Source organism: Primulina tabacum, chromosome 6 (genome assembly GCF_025594145.1).
Source record: "Primulina tabacum isolate GXHZ01 chromosome 6, ASM2559414v2, whole genome shotgun sequence".
NCBI classification, from domain to species: Eukaryota; Viridiplantae; Streptophyta; class Magnoliopsida; order Lamiales; family Gesneriaceae; genus Primulina; species Primulina tabacum.
In genome coordinates this window covers 7548089-7560960 of record NC_134555.1, presented here as the reverse complement: position 1 = coordinate 7560960, position 12872 = coordinate 7548089, and the positions used below count along the sequence as shown (strand labels likewise).

The 12872-nt window shown below is 35.4% G+C and overlaps 1 protein-coding gene across 1 annotated transcript; it reads left to right on the top strand.

Moving 5' to 3' along the window:
* Nucleotides 1-3888: 3888 nt before the first annotated feature.
* Nucleotides 3889-5990, top strand: LOC142549075 (uncharacterized). Its single transcript, XM_075657827.1, has one exon. The coding sequence runs from the start codon at nt 3978-3980 to the stop codon at nt 5388-5390; it is 1413 nt and encodes a 470-aa protein (XP_075513942.1). The 5' UTR covers nt 3889-3977; the 3' UTR covers nt 5391-5990.
* Nucleotides 5991-12872: the final 6882 nt, after the last annotated feature.

Here is a 12872-nt window from a genome sequence, read left to right as displayed (position 1 = left end):
TGTCAAACACGTGACGTACGTGCCAAAGAGTTAGCTCCTTTACTTTGCCATTGGCTTCAATTCCATTTTAAATTCAAACCAACACAATTACAACATCTCCAACATCCCAATATCTCAAATATCAACTCAAATATCAATTCTAACTTCAACCCATATCCAAACTTGAATAGAAATGAGAAATACTTACCACATCTTGAAGATCTTGAAGAGAGGATCACAAATCTATACTTATTTCATATTTTTCTTGAACAAATCTCCAATAGATTTAAGAATAATTTAGAAAATGGAAGGAAGGAGAGAACCCTAGCTTCTAACCGATAGAGAGAAGAGAAGAAGAAGGAAAATGAGTAAAAAGAGGATCCCATTCGATTTTATGCCTTCCCAAACACCAAAACACGTTTTTCAACTTGTTGGGCGCTCGAGCGGTCACATATTACCGCCCTAGCGCCGAACTTACTGCCCAAAACTCAAAATTTCAGAACGGGGCGCGCTCGGGCGGTTAAAGATTACCGCTCGGGCGCCACTCTGCGCATAGCCACTTCAAAGATTGCTTCAGAAACGCCTCTTCCCTTTGGAATTAGGAAAAGTGCTAAACTACAAAGTTGTAGCCCTATGTCTTTTCTTAAATCTCCCCAAATTTCAGGTCATTTGGAGGTCTGGGTAAAACGTTATGCCCATTCTCCCAACATGTGTCATTGTAGGAACGACGATATGCACGACACACTTCGGGGCGCTTTTGCTCGTCTTCCCTAATGATTTGAACAAAACTCAAAACTGGAAAGTTATAGCCTTATGTCTTATCTTTCTAATGAAAGTGTCCTCACATCAATTGGATCAATATAAAAAACATTATTCTAAAAACCACAACTTGTGCCATATTTTTCATACCGTTTCTGCACTTCCATTACCTATTTAGCTCAAATTCCAACTTTGATTCTAACCATCCATTATCTATTCCATTCTATAACATCATTATCATTCATACCATAACGTAAAGACAAGAACCATCACAACTACTGTCATATTATATCAAAATTCGGGCATTACAAAAAACAAGTCAAATGCATAGACACACGCAGATAATATCGTCATCCAACTCCCTCATCACAAACCCAACTCCTAACCATCCCAAACATCTAACATATGCTCTGATATCACCAAGTGTAGTGCCCCAAAACTCGCCACATAATCATACAACATGCGACGTCATATGCATAAAATTTTCTTTTTCAATGACGTAATAATGTAATGCATATACGACAAAATAGTGCAATCACCACACTATCTACGTCAGTGTAGCAGAAACAGTATAATAAATACACACATACAACTCAAATAAAACAACAAGTTGTACTGTCTATATCTACTTTTATCTACAAGACTGTTTGACTAGACACACCTAGTCTTTCACCACTATCCTGTCTCACGGCATAGTCCTGTAACATGTCCAACAGAAACAGCCCCCAAAAGGTGAGCACACACAACAATCATCATCGAAATATATAACAGTTATATTAACAACAACATAAGTCGTAACAGAAATACCCCCTTTGCCGTTTCTGGACAATCAGCCATTAACAACCTCAACAACATCACACTACAACAAACAGCAATATCGTCGAACGAACAACACATCAACGATACGTCGCACCCCAACTCTGGCGACAGCAATATCGTTGAATGAACAACATCAACGTGACGTCTCCCAACAACGACAGCCAACAACATCAACAATAATAAACAACAACAGATATAATATCAAATCACCCAATTCCAGTGATTTATCATCTTTCAACGCAATAGTATTCATCAATACTAAACAATAACAACGTATGCTCGTACGTCAACACGTACCTGATAATCGAGTATATATAAGATCTGGCTAATTCTTTGATCTCGAGGCTTGTGACGTATCTAAATAATTCAACAACAATTATCATATCATTATCACCGTATCAACACAATCATAATAGCCTCAATGTACAACATCAAATAGCCCAACAACAATGAATTCAACAAAATATAAAACTCGATTATAAATTATTATTGTTCAACAATTTAATATTCTGGTATATTTAGTTCACAATATTACCATCAAATACACCCTAACTATTTAACTTCAAATAATAGGCTATTTTACAACATCCGTCAAATTACGAAAACTTTATATCAACATGTAGCCTATTCTTCGTAGACTCCGAATATATAATCAGAATTAATAACAACTGACAAACAACTCTCCAATTTCAATTCAACGATTAAAAATCCCTAATTATAAATAATTAGGAATAATTTAAAATAACACCACTATAATCTTCTTTACTTCGTTAAAATCATACACTATTCAACAATCTTCGATATATGTATGATTTAACAATTTATCAGATTTATTCCAGAAATCGACGAATTTCAAACATACAAAAACCATAAAATTTATACCTCAAATCGAAGATCTCGTGTCAACGATTCCAAAACTGAAGTCGGTTAGTCGATTGGATAAACCGATAAGTCGCAAGATCGAAAAGAAAAAATGGAGACTCTATTTCCCTCTCTCACCTCACGTCTCTGTTGCCTTCTCTGTTTGCGCGGATTCAATTCCACCGCCTCAAATTCTTTTTTTAATATTAAAAAATATTATATTATATTATATTAATAAAATAATATAATATATAATATTTAACATTCCCAACGCCGATATATTCATTTGGACCAGGCAAACGATCAAATTTTTCAAAAGTCAAAACATGGAACTTCTATATCTTTGAGTTTTCTATGTTATATCTAAATTTCAAATCATTTTGACTTCATATGACCAAGATATGTCATATTTCATTCTTTAAAAATCGTTAATTATTTAGTAATCTTACATTACTAAATCAACTAATTATGATATTTATTTTAAGCGTTACAAAATATATGTATTCTTACTGCATTACCTTTATTGATGACTTCTCGAGGTATGGATAAGTGTATATGATGAAATACAACTCTGAAACCTTTGAAAGATTAAAAAAATTTAGAGATAAAATAGAGAAACAATTAAGAAATAAATATTCAAAAACTTCGATTTGATCGAGGAGCAAAATATTTGAGTATTGAATTTCAAGACTATCTAAAAGAGAATGATATTATCTCAGAGTCGACACATCCTATTGGGGAGAACAATCGAAATGTGGAGCTTGAGCTTTTGTACTAATTTAAAATATTTGAGTTGCACAGTTAGCAGAAGTTATAATTTTCAGGAAAACGGCAAGCATTTGATTCTACAATTGGTATCAGAGTTAAGATCACATGTTCAATTCTAATTGATGGCTAGAAGTTCAATTATTGGAAAAGAGATTGTTGGAGTGCAATAATAGTCCTTACTGGGAGAAAAATTGAAATGTGCGTTTGAGTTGTTGTGCTGAATTAAAATATTTGAGTTATATTGTTAATACAAGCTGTAACTTTTGGTAAAACAACAAGCATTTTGTCATACAACCACCAATCGACAGAAATTTTTTTTTTTAAAAAAATTATTATTTATCAAACCAATTATTTTTACGAATAAACGAATAGTGATAAATAATCAAAATAATTTTTTTTTGAATTTTTATTAAGTTTAAGTTTTAAATTTTTATAAAAATAAAATTTATTTTTATTTATTTTTGTTTCACTTTTTTAAACAAAATTTGGGTACATAGAGAGGTTTTTTAATGAAAGTTTAAGAACATAGGGATGTAATGTCATTTATTTTTCATGGATTTTAGTCAATGATATTTTCTTCATTTTCGAAGAATTTTCGAAGTATCATAAATAATTTCTTAAATGAATACAATCAGAATTTGGGGTTAAAAATAATAATTAAAAAAAGCTTTAAAGAATCACTTTGAATATTTTTTTAAAAAAAATCTAAAAAAGAATTGAAGAATCACTTTGCTTTTTGGCTCTAGATTATCATTCGCTGAGCGTGTCGAAAACTTGGAATTGATACTGTCATGAATTCCCGTCTAAAAGCTTTCTCGCTCAGATTACGAACTTCCATACATCACCACCGCAGAAACTTCAATTGCCCGTATTCTCAATCTTCTCACGCGTATGGCGGTTTGCGTAAGAAACTCCTCAAGCAACCACGTCCTCACAAGCCTACGAGAAACCAACTTCGTGAAGCCATTCCATTCCTCGACCAAATCAAGCAATGTCAAGATCCGGACGAAGCGCTTTCCACGTTCCATCGATACTATGAAATGGGCTACTGTCTCGACTACCCTGCTTATGCTTCAATCATCTACAAGCTTGCTCGCGTGAAAAAGTTCGAGTCTGTCGATACTGTTTTGAATTTTCTTCAAGCCCGTGATATAAAATGTCAAGAGGCTCTTTTCATCGCGCTGATGCGGCATTATGGGAAAGCCCAGTTGGTCGATAAAGCCGTTGGCTTGTTCCGGGAGTTGGGAAGGTCGTTCAATTGTGTGCGTACAATTCAGTCTTTTAATACGATGTTGAATGTGTTTGTGGTGAATGACCGGGTTTGTGAAGCTGTGGACTTCTTTAAGGATGGTTCAAAGATGGGTTTCAAGTTGAATCCAGTTTCGTTCAATATAATGATCAAATTGTGGCTGGGGAAGGGTGAATGGGAGAAGGCTAGGCAAGTGTTTGATGAAATGCTTGAACGAGACTTGGAGCCTACTGTCGTGACTTACAACTCTCAGATTGGTTTTCTGTGCAAAAGGGGTGACGTTGATGACGCCAAGATTTTTTTCGAGGATATGCTGAGGAAAGGGAAGAAAGGTAACGCGGTTACTTATGCTTTGTTAATGGAAGGTTTATGTAATTCAGGGAAGTTCAAGGAGGCAAAGAAAATGATGTTCGATATGGAATACCAAGGATGCAAAGTAGAGCTAGTTAATTACGGCGTTTTGATGAGTGATCTTGCCACAAGACGATTAACCAATGAAGCTAAAGGTTTACTTGTTGAGATGAAGAAAAGAAGGATCAAACCGGATGTTGTTATGTATAACATCTTGATCAATAGTTTGTGTAAAGAAGGTGCGGCTTTGGAAGCCTATAAATATTTGGTTGATATGCAAGTTAAAGGGTGCGAACCTAATGCAGCCACCTACAGAATGGTGGTGGATGGTTTCTGCAGAATAGGAGATTTTGTTGGTGGTTTGAAGGTTTTGAATGCAATGTTGTGCAGTAACCATATCCCACGGCTCGAAACATTTTGCTCTTTGGTTATTGGTTTGATCCGTTGTGGGGAAGTGAATGATGCATGCTTTGTTTTGGAGGAGATGGAGAGATGGAAAATGAGATTAAATTCGGAATCATGGGAAATCCTTGTTTCGGAATCATGTTTTAATCATGAAGGTGTCACTGGGATCTTGGCTGATATGGTTAGTTCTTGTGAGTAACGTCACATGAAATTTTCTGTCGAATTCGAGCCATGCAAAACTGGAATTTGATGATGATGGTGGTTCTTACCATCATAGAGGTATTTGTTGTAGGCTGCAAAGGTCCAAAATAATGTGAAATGTGACCAAATTTAAGTCACTGGATCAACAAAACAAGAAGTTATGCGATCCAATAATTTTGAAAGCATGGAGTGATCTCCTAGAGGAACATAACATAATCAAGTCCATCTTATGTTATTTTTGTCCCTTGAAGAGAGCTGACCTAATTTTATAGTTGGCCAGGTTGCTTATGCTGGGAAATGAAAGATGTCAAAAAATGAAAATACAAAGAGAAATCTCCGAATTTCACTTCCATATTTCTTGGATGAAGCCTAATTGCCGTAGAGGAAATTGTGTGCATGGCTATCCAACTTCAAGTTTCTAATTGAAATATTGACCTCGAACTGCTTGTTCAGGTCGGTTGGTGCTTGATCGTGCGTGGCTCAAGGCATGCCTACAAATTCACTCATCATTAAGCTAAAAGATGTTTACAACTTATATGTAATCTTTTATCAATCTTCGTGATTCGGAATTCCCAAAGGCTTAGGATATCAACTTAAGCTCGTATTTGGATTAACGGATTTTGATTTGAGAAAATATTTGAAAGAAGTATTTGAAAAAACTTTATATTAAAATGTATTTTAAATCAACCTCAATAATTTGAAAATACTAGTTGAGAATTTAAAATCCACTATAAACTAAGTTTAGTCGAATAAATCAATGGATTTGTTATTAAATGAGAAGCTTGGATGATGTTATATATTGAGGGACAATTTATTAAAATTTTGTAGTAAATTAAAACATTTAGTTGATTACAGATGAGTTTATATACTGAAACTAACATTTATTAAATTATGAAACAGAGCTTTTTGAGTTGAAAATAAAAATTGAAATAGGTTTTGTACAAAAAAGTTGGAGGAAAATGCAAAAATCTGAAGAAACTAGAATGTTGAAAATTGAAAAAAAAAAAAAAACACAGATAAACTATTGAGAGAATTTGAAGAAGCTTTGCTGATGTTTTTTTGTTGAATGTTTATCGTGAAACTTTTCCGATTCTTCATCTCAGCTTTTGTTTCATTCCACCAAACAGTTTGATCATCTTCCACGATCGTTCATCGTGGATCATCGATCGTTGATCAAGTTCTCCCATCGTGGTCATCAACTCATCCCTTCACGAGTTTGTCCATTGGGCTCTTCATATTTTAAGAGCTTCCATTGCTAGTGGGCTTCAAAAGATTTGGGCTAAACAATTGCCTCTCTAACCAATTTGGGTCATTGACCAATTTGGCCCATTTGGGTAATTTGGCTAATTCAGCCCATTGGGCCAATTTGGCTATGTTTAAATTGTTTTGTTGTGTTCAATTCTTCAACGATTCAAATATAAGTCCAGAGTAAAATTCAATAGTTGAGAGGAATGACTCTATAGACTTGATGATGAGTTGATGGTTGGGACGCATGTTCTTCCTCCAACAAATTAAATGTCAGTATGCATTTCCTAAACCCCCTGATTCCTCTGGTGTTTCTCAACCTAAGGTTCATCAGTGCAACCCATTTGTAGTGAGAAATCCTTGTTTCTTACCATGTCCTTTACAAATTCCCCTCTCCCCACCACACACTCTCATATTTCTATCACCATCTTTAAACTCTTCATTATGTGTTTGCTTTCTTTATTTCATCTACTTTCAAACTCCTCCATTGTTATTCCAGAAAACCTCATGTTTGCATATTTCTTCTTTTCTTTTCTTTTCTTTTTTTCAGCCCAAGTTCACATCTTTCTTTATAACACTCTTGTATAGTCTCGTTTCTCGGTGGTGGTTGCACCTACAAATCCAGCAAGAATCACACTTCTCCTACTTGTCGTGAAGCGACCTTGCCTTCCCCGGATATCTAGATTCGATCTCCCTCATATACTCCAATAAATTGGTAAACTCCACTTACATTTGCATTTAAGGTGTTCAATGATTTGTATGAGTGCAAATGAAGCATGTATATCTCATATTTTCTTACTGTGAACTATATATCTCAGTATTCTTTCAATATCAGCTCCCTTTGTAACATCCACTACTTGCACCTCAACAAAGCGGCTTCCTCGGTGATCTTGGCCTATAGCTTGTGCAATTTACGTAATCTTCCACGGGCTTACAAGAAATGAACCAGCACTAATGGATTGTGATGCTCCAACAAATTCACTGAGGATGAGATCCTCTTTTCTGAAATTTTGGCAAGCCATAAACTCAAAACTGCCAAGATTCATTACATCTCGCAAAGAAGTGACAAGTGTCACATCAATGACAACATGTAGCGCACACAAAGCATGGAAGTCAAGAGATCGGTCCAGATGATGAATTGGAACAGTAGTCAAAGTTCCAAATCTATCGTTGATATGCTCGACCATCTCGTGAACCGGGTTTATAAACTTTAGATATTCCAGAACGTCAATACTCGTTGGCACTATAAATTGCAGTAAAACCACCTTATCTCACCAGTATGGATTCTATTCCAGAAACTTTTCAAATACTAGATTCATTTTTGGAATTCCTATAATCATGTCAGGGTGATCTACACCAAGCATTAATTTTCTTTAAGAAAATTCTTCTTTCAATAATTTGACTCGTTCTTGGACTTGAAAAACTTTAAGAGCACGGATAAAGCTTTCTAAATCAATGCCTATGGGGAACACAGCTACAGAAGTTACTCTTCCTTGATCCAAATCAGTATCTAGCACTGTGTGAAGTAGCTTTGATTGAGATGGCATAGTCTGGTGGATTTCAGAAGATGGAAAGGGGGTATGTACAAATCACCCAACTTCTATTCTCTTGGTCATCTTACATCTTGTTTGGTAGATGCTCTTCTTCCATTTTGTTATGTTGCATTCCTATTTGAGAGTATTCATAGTTTTGTTGATTAACACTTCATTATTTCTCATTTGATTCTCATTTATTTTGCAGGAAACACAGTTGGAGAAATCGAGGATTTGAGAATCTCAAAGATAATGTAAGAAAGTACCTTAAAAACCAATGGAGATGAAAAATCATCATGGTAGTGCCGCTGGCCAATCCAAAAGAAAATTACCAAGTTTGGATGAATATCTTTGCAAGCGGCTGAGCATAAACATATGGAGTGTCATACATATTGAAAAGAAATAAAATATGTAGGCTAGGGACAATAGGTATACTTTTTTAGACTTGTTTGTCATGATTTGGCAATTGTCTTTTCTGATGTATAGATTTGGAAAAATGGATTGAAAGCCAAACTTTGTTCTTGAAAACATGTTGTTAACATTATATATGCTGCTTGGGATTTATTTACAGGTATTTAAATTTTTGGCATATCACATTTACAAAGGAAACTCTGCCAAAATTTTCTAAAAACTAAACAAACGATAAAAAAACCTATTTTCTTCAACATTGATGCAAACATTGCGGGTCAACACTGTTTGTTACCAACCAACATTTAAACAACATTTTTCAAACAATATTCCCCAAAGTTTCAAGATATGTGATAAACAAACTTCACTTTATCATCAATTTGGCCAATCAACACAACAAATATTCCTCTTAAAATACATCAACTACAACGGATTTTATGAGCAATTATTTTTATTTATTTACGAGTACTCCATCATTATTTGCAAACAATTTCAGCAAAGAATGGCTTAAAAGCTTATTCCTCACATATTTACATAAACTTCTTATAAGTCAATATGACAAAATTAACCAAAGTGGCCATCCAGCCTACTTTGTACAATACTTGAAACGTCCAATACTCGTTTTACATTAAAATGTACTAGATTTTTTTTTTCTATAAAGCTCTTCGGCTGAACATGTACACATGAATACTTATATAATTTTTTTAAATACCTTTTCACCAATTAAAATAAGCCAGTCAATCCTATTATTTGAAAATCCAAAAGAATGTATGCAAAATATAAAATCGTAAATGTCAATCAACCCTAAGCTAACATTATTTCCAAAATAATCATACCACTAACATCCTCTTAAAAACCTCTCAAAAGCATATAAGACATAAAATCTTTAAAACAATCTTAAATCATAAATATAATTTTATCTGCGAAAAACTAGCGACGGTCCTCGGGTTGTGAGCACCTTCAGTCCAGCTAGTTCAACCATCAAGACCTCCATCATTATCAAGCTCATCTACATCGATCACACCTAGTGAGTCTATTAACTCAACAAACCTTACTCATAATAGCAAGTACTACACATACATTCACAAGAAACAATGAAAATACTTTTAAAAAAATAACTTTTCATGAATATAAACTTTAACATTTTCCTTTCAACATATCATATCATATTTCCTTTCATCATATACGTATATTTTTTTTTCTTTTTATTGAATTCAGATCCTCAATTGTGACTTTCTTATTAGCTGTAGGTCGATGGATCCATCTACGTATTACCACGGGATGGCGGGGACATCTACGACACTCTCACCCATCAACTGAGCATTGACCTTACATATCATCGTATCATCGTATTATTCACAATCAATTCACCTCCTTCAACTTTTCATATTTCCATCACTTATAAAAATTCATTCACATATAAATTATTTTTCTTTTAAACCAAGCATGCAACATATCTTTTAGCATTAACATTTTATCATAAAATTTCATAAACATTTAAAATAAACATTTTAAAATTTATTACATCATTCAAGGCACTGCCAGGACGTCTAACATGTTTCAGGTATAAAATGATCGTTTTGCCCCTAAAACCCTAACATTCTCAATTTATCCATAGACCTTAAAACGACTATCCAAATCCATCCAAACTTAACATGACAACTTAAAATACACCCATAAATATTTCTTAAACGTAAACTTAAACTTCTCGACTAATTTCCCAATTCGTATTTAAACTTAGACGTACATCCCGGTTTTGACTCGTATGGACTTAAAACTTAACCTAACTTGAACCAAAGCTTAATAACACCTAACTATATCATATGCAACTCAAATCAAGCCAATTAAGACTCATAGACCAGACTAGGAACCTTCTGAAATTTTCTGCACAAAACCCTATCCCTAATTGGTTCTATCCCTAGCTTGCCTCGACTCTAGCCCCTTAGCCACCATGTCAAGCCCCTAGTTACCCATCCTAGGAACACGACCAAGCCCTTAGCGACCTCCCGGAACAACGTCTACTGCCCATTCACACGTAGACTCCAAAACCACAACCCCTCAAGCCATGCGCGGCTCCAAGTTCACGTGATCACCCTAGTTATCGGACCAACCATCGGCAGCCACCCTAGGGCCCCCTTGGGTCTCCTGGTCATGCCCTAACATCAGCTAAGGTCGTGGCTCTCAAAGGTGCCCTAGCCGAAACCCTAGTCCACAAAAATATAATTTTCGTTCAACCTAGTTGTGGGGCCCTTAGCTCCTAATCGTTATTACAATGCAATCTGATTAGGGTTAACTAATTACAGCGGAAAACGAGTTTAAAATTTCTTTACAATGAGCCCAAAATATCTCTTCTATAACTTAAATATTGAAAATAGTATTTAATCTCAAATCATAAAACATGCCCACACGAAATCAAAATCAATCACATACAAACAACTCATATCCTCGGGACATGCCCCGGTATATAGATACATATACATATATACTGGAAACAAGACATAAACATAAAACCTCAGCCCAAGCTGTGGCTCCCTCCAGAAGTATCCTCTCCGGTCTCCTGATATCCTGAGTACCTGCCATTGTCCACACACAAAGACAACAACAGCCCCCCTTGGGGGTGAGCAAAGCTCCGTATGGAACAACCAATCATATATACCACAAGTATCTAAACAATGAAATATGGTATGCAATGCATGTATGTCGTGGAGGTATCAGGTCAAATGCCAATCCACTGAACACATGTCAGAATCAATCGAATTGCTATCAAATCAATGCTCGAGCTGGAACATCGGCCAATATGGGATACTGGTATGATAACGTCGGCAAAGCGCTATCAAATCATAAATCTCATATCCAATCATATGGGGCCACAATTGTCTATGCTTTACGGGTCATATAATACCGGCATAGCGACTGTGTTCACAAACCCCGGAATCCAATCAAATCATATCAGGGTATCCAAGGATCATAGCTCAACGTGCATGTCATGTATCGATGTATGCATAAAATGATGTGTGTTAACAAAACATTTATTTTATACACCGATATCTCAATCTCAATGTCATGTATGCCACATCAATCGACAAATAAGACATATAGACACATAATCTCATTCCAATCAATCAAATCAATCCGACATATATCATATAATACAGATACCTGTCGTATGTTGTGACCCATATAATACAGATACCTGTCGTATGTTACCCGGTCGCAACATACCTCAATTCTTCGTTTTCAGTTGATGTAGCCTGAAGATATTGATAGTACACTTTATCTACATCAATAACATACTCATTCCAATCAATAACATATTCCAAAATCATTAATATGAGTTTCAAATATCATTTGAAACTTAAAAAATTCATATCAAATCAAATTCATATCATAATTCAATTTCGACTTCGAATACAAGTTTTTTGTCGGTTATTCTACTACATATAGGAAATTCAACTTCAAATACATGCTATTCCAGCACTTTGATATTTAGAGCTGCTGGAACTAGAAGAAAATTACCTCAGTCAGAAGCCCTCGACGCGAAGATCACAAATATATAATTTGTTTCGCGTTTAGACAGTGTTTCGAAGTCGATTCGGACGAAAGAAAATCGAAATCTCTCAAATTCCCTCGAAATTGTTGAAATTAACTGACGGAGGAAGGAAAGAGAAGAATTTATTCTTATTCCACCGCCTCTCGCGCTCGGGCGGTAGAATTCTCGCGCCCGAGCGCGAGACATTCTGCCCCCGGCCTCCACTAGTACAGCGCTCTGGGCGGTCACAAACTACCGCTCAGGCGCGGCATGTTCTGTCCGAGAACATTATTTACATCGCGCTCGGCGGTCACAAACTACAGCTCGGGGGCGAAGTGTTCTGCCCGCATACTCATTTTACATATCCTGGCGCTCGGGCGATCATTTTCTACCGCCCGGGCGCCACACATTCTGTACAAATATTTATGTTTTTACTATATTGGCGTCCGACTTCTCTACTCGAGTTCTTACAACGTCAAGTCATATTCAATATTCACTTCTCCATTTCATTGTCATAATATACATCAAATGTATAATCAAATTCATGAATTATCGATAATCATATAGGATTTACGATAATACGATACACGGTCCTTACATTTCTCCCTCTCTTAAAAGATTTCGACCTCGAAATCTCAAACATCTCTATATACATAACTTTGGCAAACATACATATGTCACCAGTTATAGTACATATCAAAACTAAAATCAGTAAAAGGATCAGAATACATCGAATACAATGGAAAAGATGGACTAGCATCAAATA

Excerpts from the sequence above, each read along its gene's own strand:
- LOC142549075 (XM_075657827.1), top strand. The coding sequence starts at position 3,978 with ATGAATTCCCGTCTAAAAGCTTTCTCGCTCAGATTACGAACTTCCATA.